The sequence below is a fragment of the Wasmannia auropunctata genome, unplaced genomic scaffold (assembly GCF_000956235.1).
Source record: "Wasmannia auropunctata unplaced genomic scaffold, wasmannia.A_1.0 LD335737.1, whole genome shotgun sequence".
NCBI lineage: Eukaryota > Metazoa > Arthropoda > Insecta > Hymenoptera > Formicidae > Wasmannia > Wasmannia auropunctata.
In genome coordinates, this window is record NW_012027153.1 from 209,067 (window position 1) to 226,791 (window position 17,725).

At 43.5% G+C, this 17,725-nt stretch overlaps 1 protein-coding gene across 1 annotated transcript in view; it reads right to left on the bottom strand.

The window, feature by feature from the left end:
- LOC105456214 (paired box protein Pax-6-like) overlaps nt 1–17,277 on the bottom strand; it is a 59,009-nt gene extending 41,732 nt beyond the window's left edge. The window contains exons 1-3 of the mRNA XM_011700096.1: nt 17,133–17,277; nt 13,559–13,724; nt 12,898–13,078 (exon numbers count right to left, since the gene is read on the bottom strand). Coding sequence (XP_011698398.1) covers nt 12,898–13,078; nt 13,559–13,724; nt 17,133–17,277 — 492 coding nt within the window. The remainder of the gene's footprint in view (nt 1–12,897; nt 13,079–13,558; nt 13,725–17,132) is intronic.
- Nucleotides 17,278–17,725: the final 448 nt, after the last annotated feature.

Below are 17,725 nucleotides of genomic sequence, written 5' to 3' on the forward strand. Positions count from 1 at the left end.
AAAGTCAGTGGAGTATATCCAGGAAACCGCGGCATAAAAATTGCCTGGCGAAATAAATCGCAACCATTATAGCAATAAATAGCCCCTTCTGCGATACTCGCGGTTCTTTCCGGAGATAAAACGAATTGATTTAGGATTTATAAGGAATATAATCTATGTTCATAAATATGAGTGGAAAATACATAATCTATATTTTAACTATATAATATATTCCTTATAAGAATTTATAAACGTTTACTATATAAATATAATATAATCTTATAATCAATATAATCAGGCGAAATAAATTTATCTCTTCCTCTCTATTTAATCTCTGATTTTGTTTTTCATCTGAAAAAATTTTTGAATTCGTTCTTTAAATGAGGCATACCGAGTGTATGCCTCTCAATGAAGTTCAATTGTTCGGAACATACAATACTTATATCTCATTGTCAGTTGCAAAATTAGAGTTCGACAAACGAGCAATATTTTTAATCGCCATGCCGTGATGTCAGGGCGACGTTAAGGCGCGAAAACGTATACATAATAGCCGCGTGCGTTATCTTCTAACGCGTAGTAACTGCACGCAAGCGGAGAGCGCGGCTGCAATTTTTACGAGTGCTTATTCGCGGTAGTCGCGTATTTCCTGCCCGGGCTCGTTCATATGTATGTATGAGTCGAGGGTGTTAACCGTGAAGAGAGCGGAAGAACACGAAGGGTGCCACGACTTTCTCTCTTTTCCTCTATCCATTCAGACTACTTCCGTTATCCTGGGGGTCCGAACGAGCCTGCCGTGCTGCACGGCTTTATTATCGCGAAAACATCCTGGAAATAATGGCCGAGCGATTCGACACGCGTAATCAGCAGCACTTCATAAAACTTATTCAAAAGGAGTATATACTCTTCGACAGACATAAATACAGACGCGAGTGCGATAATCCTAAATATACGTTGAAAGGGCGTGCACCCATTCTTTAATAAAGAAAAAAAAGAAACGCGAGAAATAATAGACTGTATTAATTTAATGGAAGCTTTTTTTTGTGTTAAAAGTTAAGTGAAAATAGATTGAAAAAAATGTCGATATATCAATTTCTTAAATTTATCACTTGTCATTATATTCAGAAATGGAAAATTTGTCTTTCTAGCAAAAGATATAAAATATGATAAAGTTTTATCATATTCCTAAAATTTTATCGATTCCTCAAGCGCATCGTAAATCTTTTAAATTTAAATCTGTCGTTAATAAGTTTTGAAATGTTAATGTAACACAAATTAATTGTATTTATTCTTCCTGCTCGTATTTTCGAACGCTGACACGACGAGATTTTAAAGCGAAGAGCACCGCGATGAATTAAATCCGCGATAATCGGCTTTGAATGTGAATGTGAACGGAGACGGGCATTGTGAAAATCTATGGTCTCCATTGACACGGCGCGTTAATCGGGGCTTACACATTACTCGCGCATTATATCTCTGCGCTTCCTGCGCGCGTGTTTGATATTTGAAATGGAGGGGCGGCTGCGGGGGTACGAGGACATGTCGGCACGTGCTGACATGACATTCTGCGTGTGCGTATAACGTATGCGCGAGCCGAAAGTGAGCAAAATGCCATAACCTGTCATTAAGTCACCCCTCTTGGTCGCACGTCGATCAAGAGATGTGATCGGTGGATGTGAGCCTCGAAATCACGGGTTCCGAGTTTCCTGTATATCAAAATGATTGTACCATACCTTATCTCCTGACCACAATTTTAAACAAAATTCTTGTGATCACATTACATTCTTTTAAAGATTCCTATAATCTTGACTTAAAAAAATATACATTTTTTTAAAGGAATTTTGTTACCGATATAATTATTAACTTTGTTCAGAATTTTTATATTAAAAAATTTAATACTTGTTATAATTTATACAAATTTACTGTACAAATACTATATATAATAAATTTATTATAATCTTTGATTTACAAATGTCGACGATTATTATATATTAAATATGTATAATAAATTTTTATATTAAAATCCTCAATATTTGTAAATCAAAGACTATTCAAGTAAAGAATATCAGAGTAAAGCAATTTGTATAATAAATTATAATAAGCTGAAATAGAACATTGAAATAAAACACGTGGGAATGATTGCAAAAGTAAATGTAAGCTTCTAAATCTCCCTCTTTTCTTTTAGAATCGACGCCGCGACAATCGGAGCACGACGCTGCTTGGAGCAGAAAAGAAAGGCACGCGATTTCTCGGCGATTATTCGCAATTACGATCGTGACCAATTCGGAGATCCGAAAAAGTGCGGTAACAGGCGCGCCACGCGCCGATACCGGGGATCTCTGGTATAAATTCAGCACCCTCTGCAATACAGCGCGAGGTTCTCGTTCACCGCCCCAGTTCGCGTGGGAAATTCGCTGGGATCAGGATCGGAGACGTCGAAAAAACTGCGCCTGATAGAAAGAGAGAGGCGATCGTAAAGGCTGACGTCTCTATTATGTACGTCTGTGACAGACTAGCGGACCCCAGTTAATTCGATCTGATAACTCGAAATATTCATGTCGTACCTTCATACGTTGGGACGAATAATCATATCAAGCGTGTGCGTCCTTTCGATTACAAATACTACAGCCTATCTGCATCGTCTATCTTTATATTTCATTTTATTATTTTACGAAAAATTATAAATATGAAAGTTGCCCAATAGTTTATCGATTTAAGTTTTCATACAGACATAATAAAAGAAAAGAAAATTAGTTATAAAAGTCATTAAACAAGAATAAAAAGAAAATAACTCATCCGAAATCTAGAATGTTGGAACTTTTATTAAATATTCCAAATCCACTACTTCACGAAGAACGCGGTAATTACAAATAGTAATTTAAACTAGAATTTGTAATTAACGGTGGAAGGTGCAATTATTATTACCCTCTAAATCAAAAGTTTGAGATATACTGGAATAGCATAAAACGTGCGAACGAGGCGCGAAAGTATCCAAGCCAATTCCAGACGACGGAGACGATTCCGCCCGGTGTATCGTTATCTCGCGAGCCATTATTCCAGAAGTTATCATAGTCGGTTTGATTTATCGCATGGACCGCCAAGAAACTTGGTGGCGGTCCCTAGCCCCACGTCGTGGATCGTATTCCAGCAGTGTGGCGGAATATTATCGGTCTCGAAGAGGGAGAGAAGAGTAACGAAAGGTTAGCACAAGGTAAGACTACAAATGAAAAATTAAGTAGGGACACAATGTAACAAAAATCGAAATTATTAAAAATCGTAATTATACGACATGGTAAAAAAGATAGGTACGTGCTCCATTTATATTACAATAAAAAAAACAAACAATCACAAGTGTGTTAAGATATATTACTCATATGATATATTACTCATATTACTGCATGAAAAGAATTGCTATATGATAAAAAATTATAGTCATCAATCCGTGAGTAAGTATATATGTATAGATTTATGGTCACGTGCAGCGGCATCGAAAGCGAGAGGAACGGGGGGCTGGGAGAAAGGAGTTGAATGGTCGCGCTCGGGCAAGATACAAATTACATTTAAATAGAAGCCGAGAGGAACGCGCGGTATTCGCAATTTAAACAGAAAGAGCCGAGGAGAGAGCAAAACGGACCGGAGAGGAAGAGAAAGAGAGCGGCGGGATGGCGTATTTCAAAATACGACGGCGGAAAAAGGACAGGCGTAACGAAGGGGTGGAAAGAGGTGCACGGGATGCGAGGCAGAAGAGGAAGACGGGGGGGGGAGGAGGGGTGTCTGATGCCATGTATAATCACAGCTTTTAATCTGGAACGGTCGAGGGTTCCTCTCTCTTTCTCTCGACGATATAAGGACTACTTCGAAGGCGGTGAAGGGGTGGCGGCGACTCGCCGCCGCCGGTAGCGCTCGTCCAAGAGGGGTACTCGGTATTTAGCAACGCACCGGGGGGTTCCCTCGGATAGCACGGGGGCGGCGTGGACGCCACGCGTCGCGCGTTATTGCCTCCTCTCGGACGAGCACGGGCGAACGAAGCACCAGCAGTAGCGATTCCCCCCCTCCCCCCCTCCGTCGGTACCCTCGGACTCTTATGATCCATGATCGGCGAACGATGGTTTTACAGAAGCGCAGCGGGAAGGGAGGATGCCTCGGTTTTGCAGAGAGGTTGCCACGTGCGCCAACGTTTAACGAACCTGCCACGCGCTCGAACTGACGAGCCGACGAGCGTTTCACGTAAAGACTAATCGACATAGATAAATGGACGACTGAATTCTGTAACTATATCTGTAGTATTTTAAAGCTTAAACTGTTTCCTTCAGTTTTAGTATCTATATAATATCGATGTTTTTTGAGGAAGTGGGCGATATTATAGATCCACATTTCGCGAACGTTTAACGAACCGACGACACACGTGTGCCGCAGCACCGATCGAACGAAGAACCGATTCCGAACTGTCCGCACTGATCTTGGCGGTAAGCGCGAAAGGGACGATGATCGATCAGATGGCGGATACGGTCGTATTCGAGAAGCACGGCGCGTAAAGAGACGCACGATGCAAAAGAATGACCAGAGGAATCTCGCGCTCGCGAGGATATCGTGATTGTGTGCCGGAGACGCGGGGGGAGGAGGCGGACAGGGAAAAGACGGGGCTCGAATCGAGTAACGGGTAGCGCGAGACCGCGCACCAGTTTTGAAAAAAAAAGGGGGAACTCGGCCATTCGGAGAGAGATCTCAGCGTCCGATAGTCACCGTCGAGAGAACGGCGCGGAAGACAATCGAGGTTGGGAAGGCCTGAAAGTCGATATCCTTCGGCCGCGTCGTCGGGCCGTATCCGTGCTATAGTCCGACGTATACGAACGTCGTTCATGAGCTGGGCGACGATGACGACAAACGCCCAGCCAGCCTGGTAAGATCGCTGATCGCCCTGATCGGACGGGACAGCCGGTGCACGGTGGATGAACTCGGACAGCAATGGCTGGAGCGTGGTGTAGAGTTGCGAGAGCAGTCAGCGGCTAAAATGACGTTAACTGCTTCGACAGAGTTATTCCCCCCCCCCCCTCCCGCACCAGGAAATTCCCCCCTCCCCCTCATTCTTCTGTACATACTTCTCTGTCGTCGAAAGTAGATCTTTCTGTCTACTATATATTTATCGCATTTGCCGCGCAACAGAATATTGTAAATAAGAATTCTTGTTGTTTTAATTGTATATGACGGAAAGAGAAATAAAAGTAAAGTAATGCCGAGACAGTGTAATAAAATCCGAGAGTGTTGCGTCTTAAATCACTTATAAGCTAGAGCTAATTGATATTCTGGACATTAATCCGGATATTTAATCTTTATCCAAGCCCGTTAACACTTCTGCAATTTCCTGCAATGTTATCGGAAGATTTATCGAATTCTGAAAACACTTATATCGTCTGCTACTTCGCTAGCTGCTTTATTGAAGAGACATTAAACTTTCACGAGTCACACACATACCAACCGTTATTCCATTCGATTTAACGAAAGAAACACGATCGCACTCTCTTATCTTCAAAAATATCGGCGTCGTCGCAAGTTCTAACTCGCGACCGAACCGACCGTCCACTGTGACGTCATATTGGGACGCGGGCGGCGTTTAGCAGAGGTCGGCGAGCCACGCGACTTCGCCGTGACAATGGCTACGTTCTCGATGGACGCGGTAAGTAACCGCAACAATGCCGGCGGGGGAGACAGCTTCGGGGACGGTGGTGGAAGAACCAAAGTAATGGATGGTTCCTGGAACCCGAGGCGAGTGAATTGTTGGCCCCTGCACGTCCGCCTTGGAGACACCCTCGCCTTGCCCCGGCCGCGTAAATCAATGCACCCCTTCGTACTCTCGCGCGCGCCACTAACCCCCCCTCGGTCTCCCGTACTCCTTCCTCCATCTACACCACTATCTACACCGCCACCGACGTAGCCAACTCCTACTCTCTCTCTCTCTCTCTCTTCGCGCGGTCTCTACAACTCTCTCTTTCTCGCGGCGGTCCTCTCTTCTTCGCCCCGCAGAAGGGTGAGTTAGGGGGTGTCGGAGACGTCCGGCTACTGCATTATGTATTTCTCACCGAGCCGCCACTAACTTCCACTCTTCCCCCCGCCCCTCGCCCTCGACTCCTCGTCCCTCAGGCGCTCCTTCTTTTCCCTTTCACCCTCCCCATTCCCCGTTCTTTCTCGATGCCCGCTACCTTTCCGCGTTTCTCCTCCGACCGAGAACGAATCCTTCCCGCTGCTGAAGTCTTTTTTTCCTCCGCGCGAACCAACGTTCCTTTTAATCACCCGACCCGTCGGCGTTGGCAGAGAGAGGTCGGTATCGCTACAGAATTAATTTTCCTACTCGCTCGTGGACTCGCGGTCGGCCCTTCGTAACGAAATAAGATAAATGCACGCGCGAAAATTTATTATATTTCAATTTTTTTAATAAATGGAAATACATATATTAAATGAAGAAATTAATTTTCTTATTCTTCGTTCAATACTTTCGTTTCGCTCATTATACACGTGATAACACTGACTATAATTGATCTCTTAAGCGGTTTTTTCTTTGGACATAGCGAGCCACGTACAATAGAGGAATACACCCAATCAAGAGTGTTCTGCGCGCTTCGAGTATAACGTAGGTGGTGGCGTGTATGTAACCAAGAGGGAGACTTGTCGCAGAGAGATGGCCACTCGCTTAAACAATCGTCCGATTCGCCCCAACACGCGGATACAGCGTGTAAACTCGATTCTCGGTCCGTCCGCCGGCGGTCGGTGACTATTAATTACAGGGACACGCTCGGCCACCGCTCGGGAAACCGTGCCATCCCACGCGCGCTCGCCGTCTCTCCCGTTCATCCTCCCTCCCTCCCCGCCCCGCCAACCCGATTCTCTCGTGGTACCCGTGATTTTCCACCCTTGGGTCGGGGGAATGGGATACGAGGGCTGGCCGGCTGGCGGCCTGTATATCGCGCGATTTCGCGTATACCAAAAGGGTTGGGCGGCGGCGGCGGCGGCAGTGCGGCATTGACATCCAACCACCCCCTTCGCCCCTTCCTCCCCCCCTGCCGGATCGGCTGCCTGGAACCACCGGAACGACGGTGCTGGCCACCTCGACAAATGTAATCTCGTCGGCGGCAGCGGCGCTCCTCTCGCTTGACAGCTGGTTCTCCGCGGATGACGAATGTTGTCATCGAGACGCACTTTTCCCAAAAAATGGACGCCAGATAAATTGAATCGGCGGATTCGCAAAATCGTCGTAAAGCTCTAGAGTCAAAATTATTCGCCGAAATAAAACGCTGTCTTCGGGTAAATTTAATACCTGAATAATATCCGAAACTGACATAATTTATTGTAAATTCGTATTTAAACAATTTTTTTTTTAAATCGTGAATACATTTTAATCGGTTAATTTTACTTCGATCTTGACTGGAGCAACACAGTAAGTCGAATAAATTCTTTTTCACAACATCTACATTTTCAAGAGCCTGCACATGCCTAACGATTTCGATATTTGAAAATTGCAAATATATACTGGTTTTTATCGCGTCTATGAGCTGTAGAAATCTGGTTATAAGCAAAACACCGATTTCTTACGTCGTAAGAAAGATGCACGCGGTATAATATGGAGATACTCGATGGGGGTGAGATGTCAACGTCAGCCCTCGGTATGGACGCGCATGGCCGCGCTGGCCGGTTCAACGAATGTAATCTCGTCTCGCAGTGACGCTCCTGTGTTACGCTTTGGCAAGGAAAAAGGGCTCTTTCGATTCCTCGAGAAAGCATCTTGTGAATTCACTACGATCTAGTAATCTTCTCTGGTCCAATCTCTTCCATGTATATATATATATTACGTATTATTAATATAAATTTCATATATAATTGCAAATTTTTTACAAATAATAAATAATAAAAGAACTCTTATATAGGAAGTGTGAAACATTTCTAGAACGTAATAAACAGGTCGAAACGATTGATTTGCTATTTTCTTGCGAAATCAGTGGCGATCAAGAGTTACGACTCACGTCTCTCAAATCGCGACATGTAATTCTTCGTACTCGAATGAGAACCGCTGTCGGCATCCCGGAGCCAGTGGCGCGAGTAAACCAATAACGCGTCCGCCACGCCGGGTGCCAGATTCAAATCCGGCAGGGACCGAAACGGTATTCCACGACGAAACGGATAGCGGGGGCTCCGCAGGACATTTCGAATCCGTCTCCGCGTCCTGCGGGCTTTACTGGTTTGTCGAGCCATTGGCTCGATTCGGCAATTCCGCGCGCGTTCGACTTTCTCGCGAAAGAGGACGAATGCGATCGGTCGCCTATACAATTTCGCACATGCAAAACTGTTGCTCTCTCGCGTAATCTATTTAATCTGGCCATTGCTGCATTTTTGCGGCCGAAATGGAAAAAGCGGACGGCACTTCCTCCGGATTGTTGAAGAGATTTGAAAACGAAAGTATATCGTCGCGAGTAAATTTCTAAAAATTTATCGTTAATACATACAAACAAAAATGGAATTTAAGTAATAATTTAAAAAGTAAAAATTTAAATTTGTTTAATTACTACAGGTATACAATTAAAATAGAGTAATAGATCGTAGAAAGAATTATTTCTAACGACAAACTTTGTCGAGACCGTAAATACTTATAAGAAAATTCGACGTGGCGGAATAAATTGCAGATGAATTACAACCGCATGTCTTCGATACGTATAATATAAGCAAAGAAATAAAATTTTCGGATTTCTAAAAATCTTATTAACGCGATAGATACATGGAACAGATATTTGGTTCGCGCGTACATCGGCAACTCGTGTCTCGATAATGTTGGCGTCGTAGCAATAGGCAGAGGAGCCGAGTACAAGCAGGAAGTTTGAAACACGCGAAGTGTAGGTACGTCTTGCAATTTTGTCTAACTAAATCGGACAAGGTATAGATATATACCGAGTAAAGTTATTAGAACAAGGTGAAGAAGTCCGCAACAGGGGCGAGCCTCATTCCGCCGTCTTCCATCGTGAAGGAAGCAGAAGGAGGAAAGAGAGGGAAAGAGAGAGTCGCGAGAGAAAGGAGACCGAGATATTCGCCCGTTCCACAGGGTGTACGAAGCGTATCCAATTTGATGGCATTACAATAACGGGGGTAATGTCTGAGAATAATGAAATTTCCCCCAATCACCACGATTCGCCTAGAATACGTTCCTTCGTTCCTACCTTCTCTCTCTCTCTCTCTCTCTCTCTCTTCCTTTCCTTTTTCCCCTCCCCTCTCCGTCGAACTGAGGTCTTCCATCGTCTACCACACGCACACGGATGGACATGTACAGGCGGACCAGAGAAAATGAGTAGAAACGTTTTCGAATCAATCCCGTTCGCGAGTTATTTCGTTCCCCATCGGAGAAAAGTCGAGGGATCCTCGAGTACTTCCGTTCAAGAAATGGATTCTGGTCAAAAAGTTTTCGAACGTGACGACAGTTACGAAAATTCTATGCACTCTCGCGACGTTACGATATTACGTAACGCGACAAAAATTCAGAACTAATCATAATAAATATTTTCAAAATTTTTTTAACTTTAAAAAATGAGTTTCAGAAAAATAGTAACTGATTGTAAGTAGCGTAAGTAGCGTGAAAGTATATTTATATTATATGCATATATCTATATGTGTGTGAATATCATGCTGCAAAGACAAATGTATATTCATATCTCAGAAGATTCAAAAATAGATTATATGCAAAATTAATGTAAATGCGAAGAGTTTTGTGATTATATTTTTCAGATAATATAATTCTAGAATTTTATCCGATCTTATACGTGTCGATTTCGTTGCAATAAAATGCCTAAGTAACCCACTTTCAAATAATGAAAAACGACGAAATACCGAAGTCGAAAGATTTTATATGCGAGACCGGAATTCCTTTTGACCGCTCGTCGTTTCGCTTGTTCGACGCCTCGCTTCGCCTCAACGTGGGCGCAATAATTCTCGAGCGAACTGTACGTAATGGAATATTACACGGGCCATTAAAGAAACGTTAATCTTGCCCACAACAAGTTCAGAAGCGCTCGCAGGATGCTCAAACGCGGCCGGGATTACGCGCCGGCTTTGATCCTCCAACGCCCCGAAGGCGCGCACCGGAGTCCGCAGCCTCCTGTAATTTGTTAAAACGCGAAATTCTGTGACGTCGCTGTTTGTGTCGGCGTTTCGTTACCGCTTAAAAGTCACGCGGCTCCTTTGACGACTTGCCGGAAAACATATTTGCTATTTAATATTAAATTGATCGTTGTTTTTCTGCCACTTTTCATTAAATTTTCTTTTTACAAATAGTCAAAAGGATTGCAATTCCGAACTAGACCAAATAAATTAACGTCTCAAAAATACATTAGATACAGAATAATTGTAAGATTAAATATTATATTTAGTCAATAACAATAAATAATGAGTAAATAAATAGAGAAAATAATATAACTCTGTATATGAAATAGACTGTAAAGGAGATTTAGAAGGAAATTGTTAGAAAAAATAGTTCGCTAATTTTTTCCTTCTATTCATTAAAAGATATTTTCTTTACTATTCTAAATTGGCCATACAAACAGTCACAATTTATTGATATTCAATTATAGCTTTGTGCTATATAAGTATGTCAAATATTATATTATGGAAGTGATCTTGCTTTCGTGATAATAAAGCTATATATCGCAACTTTCGCGAATTGTTTCAAACGGATCAGTCTATCTTCCTCCGTGGATACTAAAATTTTCAGGAAAGGGGGTCGTGCTACAGAAAAAGCTGCGGATGAACTCTCGACGGCTTTCTTTCACGGGTAAGGGCGAGCCTTTGACACTTTTTTTTCTCGCGTCGATAAGAATGCTCTCCCAGTTCCACCGTCATCCTTTCTGTCCTCCTTACCCCGCCTCCCCCTCCCGCCACCAGAGACTTTCTTCCGTAGCCTTTCTGTGAGGGTGACTCGTGTACACCTCGGCGCTATTACGAAGGCGCGAGGGAGCAAGTCAGCCCAGCTCCGGGTAGGGAAGACGAGACGACGAGAGCGAAGGAGACGCGACAGCAGACGAGAAGAGGCGGCGCAGGGCGACGTGGGAGAGGGAGGGTAGAATTTAGCGACCCTCTTTCGCTTTTTACCCTAAGCGAGTCGAGAGCCCCTTAGCCACCGTTTATTGGACGCATGCAAATATCCATGGCAACGGCGGTACCGCGCCGTATACGCGAAGAACCAACCCCGCCGTTGTGAACGCGCCGAACGTGCCGGTGTACGCGGGGACGGGGAGATTCCCTCCAGGTTAGAGAAAAAAGAAAAATAAAAAGAGAGAGAGAGAGAGAGAGAGAGAGAGAGAGAGAGAGAGAGAGGGAATTTCCTTTTGATCCGCGCGTCGCCTATTCTCGAACAATCTCTTAATTGATTCTGCAGAAATTGGTCGATTCCTTTTCGGTCTGAGTGCTTCTTCGGCTCTTATCAAACGTACGTGTTTCCGCAAGTTATCACATGTAACCAAAATCTCCTGCGGATTATCTAGCCAGAAATCCAAGGATTACGACTACTTTTGAATTAATTTTCTTAACAAAGATATACTCTGACAGCTACAGATAATTTTTGAGCCAACGATTAAAAATCAACGACGAGTTAAATCTCGTAAGCAGAGGTGCAACTGGATAGAGAAACTTTGTCCTTCATCCAATTTCTCACACATTTATTTTATATTTCGCTTCTCTGCTTTATTCTTTTAATAAAAATTAACAACTCGCGGAATAATGCGTAAAAAAATAGATATATATATATATATATATATATTATGATGTATCTGAAGATTGTCAAAAGAGGAAAATATTATCAATCACGTTAGTATGTATTCACAGGCATGATACTTTAATGATAGACGTTTCATCGGCGCACGTGGAGCGCGATCGCGAGACCGGAAGAACGACTCGTGTTGGGGGAGCGACGGCTCGTCGGGGCGGAACCGGTTAACGCCAAATCGTCCGTCATTCGTTTGCGCGATTAACCGCCTCGTGTTAACAACATCGGCCGCGCCGCGCCGCGACAAGGGGAGGAGTTTGTACGTCGTCCTGGTCGCGCGCGCCCGCCCGAGTCCATCGGCTCGCATAAACATCCTCGATACAACCAGCAACCGCCACCCCACAGAAAACTGATTTCCATCCCCTCATCCCGCGGCTCGCGCTATCTATGTAAATGCGGTCCTGTTTTGTGTGAGTAGACAAAGCCCCCCGTTGACAATACGCCTGCGCGTTTACAACCTCCACCCGCCGAGCCGAAAGTCAGGCTCCATTACGGCTGTTTTGCGACGCGCTTTGTATTGTTGTCGCCGCCACCGCCGTCGCGCCGCCGCCGCGCCAAGCCGCGCGACACCGATTTCCTCCACGAGGAAAACTTCTGTCATTTTCGTCATTTTCTGTAATCGGTTAGCCACCGAGATTTAATGTTTGGCGAATCTGATCTTCAACTTAATGTCTCGAGTACTCATGGCTGACGTAAAAAATAACGCGCGTTTTTTTATTAAATTAGGTAAACATTTTACGCAATATTATCTTTTCCAGATAGCAGATTTAGCAAACCAGCGAAATTTTGACAGTAACATAATCTTGAAGAAAGAAAATCAGTCTTTCATTATGAAAAATGAATTTTCAAATTTTGTTTATACAAAGAAAATATAGCTGTAGAAAATAGCGTTTCTTTCATTTTTACTTTCGATTATTATTATGAGCCAACTTATGTATTTAGGCCCAATGGGTCAGATTAATATGCATTTCAATGATATTATGTTTTAATTATATTACATATTATTGCATAATTTTGTCTATTAGCGCTAATAATAGTAGAGCGAACTGTCTATTAGTCACTATAATCTCAAGTTCCTTATTCAACGAATAACGGTAAGAGAAATCATTTGATGGAATGTAAGCACTTACGCTCGGGATGTTGTCGTTCGTGCACACGCCCTCCTGCAACAAGCGATCTCGGATCTCCCACGCGAAGATGGACGGGCACTCACTTTTGTAGAGCGAGATCTTGCTGACGACCTCCGCCGTCGCCACGCGCGGTTTGCTGCCGCCTATGGCCCTGGGCCTTATAGATCCGGTCTCATAGTACCTACAACAATAATAATTTGCGGTACAATGCGGTAGGAATACGTGGAAACGTTTAGGTTGCGCTATTAAAAATAAAACGTCATACGTTTATCTCTTTAAGTGAATGTTATCATATAGCCTAAATAGAGTTGTGCAATACGTGCAGAGCTGATATTAAATAATATAAACTTGATTGCCTCTTATGCAACAGATGTTGAATACAGTCAAATGTTTGGGCCCACTTTGCACCTCTCTTAACTCTTGACTCAGGCTCGATTGTAATTTTACGTGATGCTCTATTAATTCTTGAAATTTATAAAAGTTACATCTATACTCGATTTACGCAAGACAGACCGACGTGCAATCGCATATTTCGTGTAAAACTGCGCGATTTCAAACAAGTTTCTTAATCGACGACATGACTGCTCGACTTAAGATGTGTCAGTAATTTAAGTCGGGCGAGAACGCATCGCGGAACGGAGCAAGCAATATTGCAACCAACCTGCCGAGGATCTTGGAGACACAGCCGTTGCTGACCTGCAGTATCCTGGAGATGTCGCATGGCCGCGCGCCCGAATGGGCGAGCTCGACGATCTTTTGCCGCGTCGAGTCCGGAAGCGGCCGACCGCCGACGAAGACACCACCCAGCTGGTTCACCCCGCTGTGCCCTGCGAACGACGAAAGTTGTCCTTCGTTATTCTTCGCTTAACAGTTTCGGGAACTGGGTAACAGCAAATTGCGGTGCAATAGAGAGAGAGAGAGAGAGAGAGAGAGAGAGAGAGAGAGAGAGAGAAAGTGTGACTAACAACGAGTTATGATAACAACAAATTATCTTTCTTCTGAATTATTGCCTACTTTTTTCGATCTTTCTCTGTCTCTTTTCTCCGATTCTTTCCCTTTCCGCGCGCGCGCGCGACGTTCGCGCAAGGGGTGTGGAAAATTCAAACGCTCCACCGCCTTCGGAGACTTTTTCGCATTTCGGCGAACAATACCGCTGTCGCCATAGATCATGTATTTTCCCTCCTCTCGTCCGCGGAGACTCACCCCGGAAACCCGAGAGGAGAGAAGACCGCGGTGGTGGGCTCCTCTTTCTTTCTTTCTTTCTTTCCAGACGCGGCCAGATCCGAAGGGAGAGCGATGGGGAGGCGGAGGACGAGTGCAGGGGGTTGGCCACGAGCGTCGTAACGTCAGCGAATCCCATCGTAGATAATCTTCGACTCATTGTGCCAGTGACAAGGCAGGCACACACGTCGGTGCGGGACACACTCGAGAGGAACGCCAGGACGGTGTGTTCCCTCGCGCAGATATTTTATATTCCCGCGATCGCCGCGCGCGGATGCCGTATCCGCAGGTGACACTTAGAGTGGAGTGCCACGCCCTAATTTTTCTCGGAAATTCTGTCTTCGAGGTAAAGGTAGAATTTTTGAAAATAATGCGCGGGAAGTAGATAAGCTATTATGATAGTACAAATGATAGACGCATGTTTCTCGAAAAAAATCTGTGTCAAGCAACATAAATTTTTACGCAAAATATTGTATTACATTAAAATATTATTATATATTACATCATTTAAAATTTAATTTTAAAAAAATCCTTGCAACACCCATTCATTTTATTGCATTCGAACGGTATATTAATATCGAAACGGAAGAATTGGTCATCGATAAACGATTATCAAAATCGTGATAATTTTTATAATTTACAATTAGATTCATAATTTTAATTTCTTTGATGTTACATATAATTCTAAGAAAATATAATTTCTTGAATTTTAATAGCAGTAATTAAATAATTTAAAAAAACTTTTCCCCAAATAAAAACATATAAAGCCATAACACTTTTTAATTAATCATGTTACATTGAAATCTAGTCTTATTGATAATTGCAGCGTAATGGATTTTTTTATCTTGCGCAAAAGATGGTTTTTTATTAACTTTTTTAATAACATAAAGAGCCTGCTTTTACATGTAAAACTTTCCGTTCTTTTGACAAATACGGAATATGAAAAACCACCGTCGATGTATGTAATATATGAACACCGGCAGGAGACCATCATACGGAATAAAGTATATTTCGCGAATGTATAAGCTTTCGATCGCGCGAGGAGAAGATACATACGTATACGTTATAGGGAAGGCAACGTCGATTGTCAAAAATTTCTCATCGACTGTCGCTAATTCGGCGTGTCGGCCGGCACACACCCGGAGGGTTGTAAGGAAGATTTACGAGCGTGCGCGATCGACGAAAAGGGGGCTCACGGTCGATTGACTTTCGAAAATGGGCCTGGCGCGAGAATCGCGAGCCATTTCTCGCGTATATCTACGCGCGCCTGCCGTGAATGGGCCCTTCGTCGTTCGAAAGAGAGTCCACTCCTATACACGTGCGAACATACAACACATGCATACGCACGTGTAAACATAATCTGTCATCTAATATTCTAATATATAGTTCATTGACGAAGACGGTTTTTTTTAAATAAATTACCACTTGTGTTCCGCTTCTCTATTAGATCCGCGTAAAACGGACGTAAGGAACGCGGTGAAATTCTCGCTCGGTTGGGAGAAATCCGCCGATAATACCGCGCAAGGCTCGCAAAAAGCGGGCAAAAAGCGGAGCAGTGAATTAAAGAAACAAATGGAGTCTGAAAAGGGGGGGAGGCGAGCGCCGCGCCGCGCTACGCCGCGTCGGCCAAGGGGGTGGGCGAGGGAACGCGAGTAAATTGTTAAACGCGCTTCTCGAATGCCGGCTCTTAACGAGCGATAATAACTCGCGCAAATAACTGGCGCGTCTTTAGAGGGCTAGTTTCTGCTTTCTCTCCCCTTCCCCCCCTTCTATCTCTCTCTCTCTCTTTCGCGTCGTCCGCCTGGCTATTGTGTGTGCGAGCACGAGAACATCGGGGAATTACAGTTAGCTCCTCGTCGTCTCTTCGCGGATTCTGGCGGGGTGTGCGTGTGCGTGCGCTCGTTCGTATTAGAGCCGGTACAACGGCAGGGGCGCGCGATACTTACACCTTTAGGCAGCCGGTATTAACCGCGCGCGCGACCAAGGGGTGCACTCGAGTGGGCATTCGGAGCCCAGAGGACGTGTTTTGATATTGTAACGTTTGTATTAAATATCAAGTCGGAGAAGGGTGCCACCGCGCCGCGCCGCTTGCCTGAGCCACGGCGCCGTTTATTAGGACTTCATTAGCCGTCCCTTGATCCCTTCTCGCTTTCTGGCCCCAGCACCCTTTTCCGCGATGCATCATCGATCGCGCGTGGAATTTTTCTCGGCCGTTTTCCATAGATCTCCGAAGGGACGTTGCTACTAGATCGTATATCTTTAGTACTAATTTAGATTTATTGTTATTTTTTTCCTATCCGTGAATATATAAATACGTCATAATTAAAAACTGCAGTAGAAGATATTTGGTACGGAAATGTTTGCGCATTAGCAAATGAATAATAATATTTTTCACAAACCACTTTTTTATTTAGCACTTTCAAAATATCAAAATATATATATTTTTTTTTACATAAAAAGCACGTAAAAACATGTTGAAGATTTGTAGCAATTAACTGTTGGCAGCAAATATCAATTAAAATTTGTTTTTCTTATCGCTATGATCATTAAAAGCGATATTAATTCTTGCATATGTTTATAACAATTACACAGAGGTAGGTGAGAATCGCTTTGAAACAGTGTATCACGCTGTTTTATCGCCTAGCGTATGTACGAAATCTGTGACGAATGGATCAAGGACGCATTCGTTCTGTACTAACAAACTCGACACCAATGAGTCTGTCTAACTCATTACAACGTACAATACGCAGCTGTTTCTGAAAAGATAGCTTATCATGCTTACATATTGACGCATATAATAGTACAATTTCAATAGAACGCTTTACGTTCATATTCCACGCCGGGAATAAAAAAAAAAGAAGCACAATTAGAAAATCTAATCGCGAGTGGCCAGCGAGCTTTTTTGCTAATCGAGGATCGATGAGCGAAGTGTTTTCAGACACGGGCGCAGACAGTTTGATACTTTTGGCAGCGCGCGCGTAGCCGCGAAAAAATGGGGAAGCTCGTTTACAAACGGGCAACAGAGCCTCGCTGACGCGACGGCTCAGACAGCACATTCATCATCCGTCCGACTTCTTCCACCCCGTCCGACTTATATAGCCGGATCCTCTCCTTTCCCTTCTTGTTCTCCATTCGGGGTGGTCGTCCTCCTCTCGGCATCGTGACGTAATCAATTACGACGAGCACCGGGCTCGCCGGAAGGTTGCCGGCTTCCCCCACGCGAGACTTGCTCGATCCGTTCTGATTTCTCATAACAGAATAAAGTATTCGCTATTCTGTTTTGATTCGCTTCTGACTCACTCAAATGGATCATTGCTTCATCACTTCTCTTTTCTATACATCTCGCACCAACGCTACTCGTGATCGTAACTTTATGTTGTCTCTATTTTGAAAATAATCTAACTTCTTACTTTTATAAATTCCTAAGAGGATGTTTATATAAAGATGTTATATTATAAAATAGAAATTGTATTTTTCGTACTATAATAACAAATATTTCTTGATAAATAAATCATTACAATTACTTTTATATTATACATAATGTTATTATAATAATATTAAAAAATATATATAAAATATATTCTGTAAAATTATTTAAAGCTTCCAA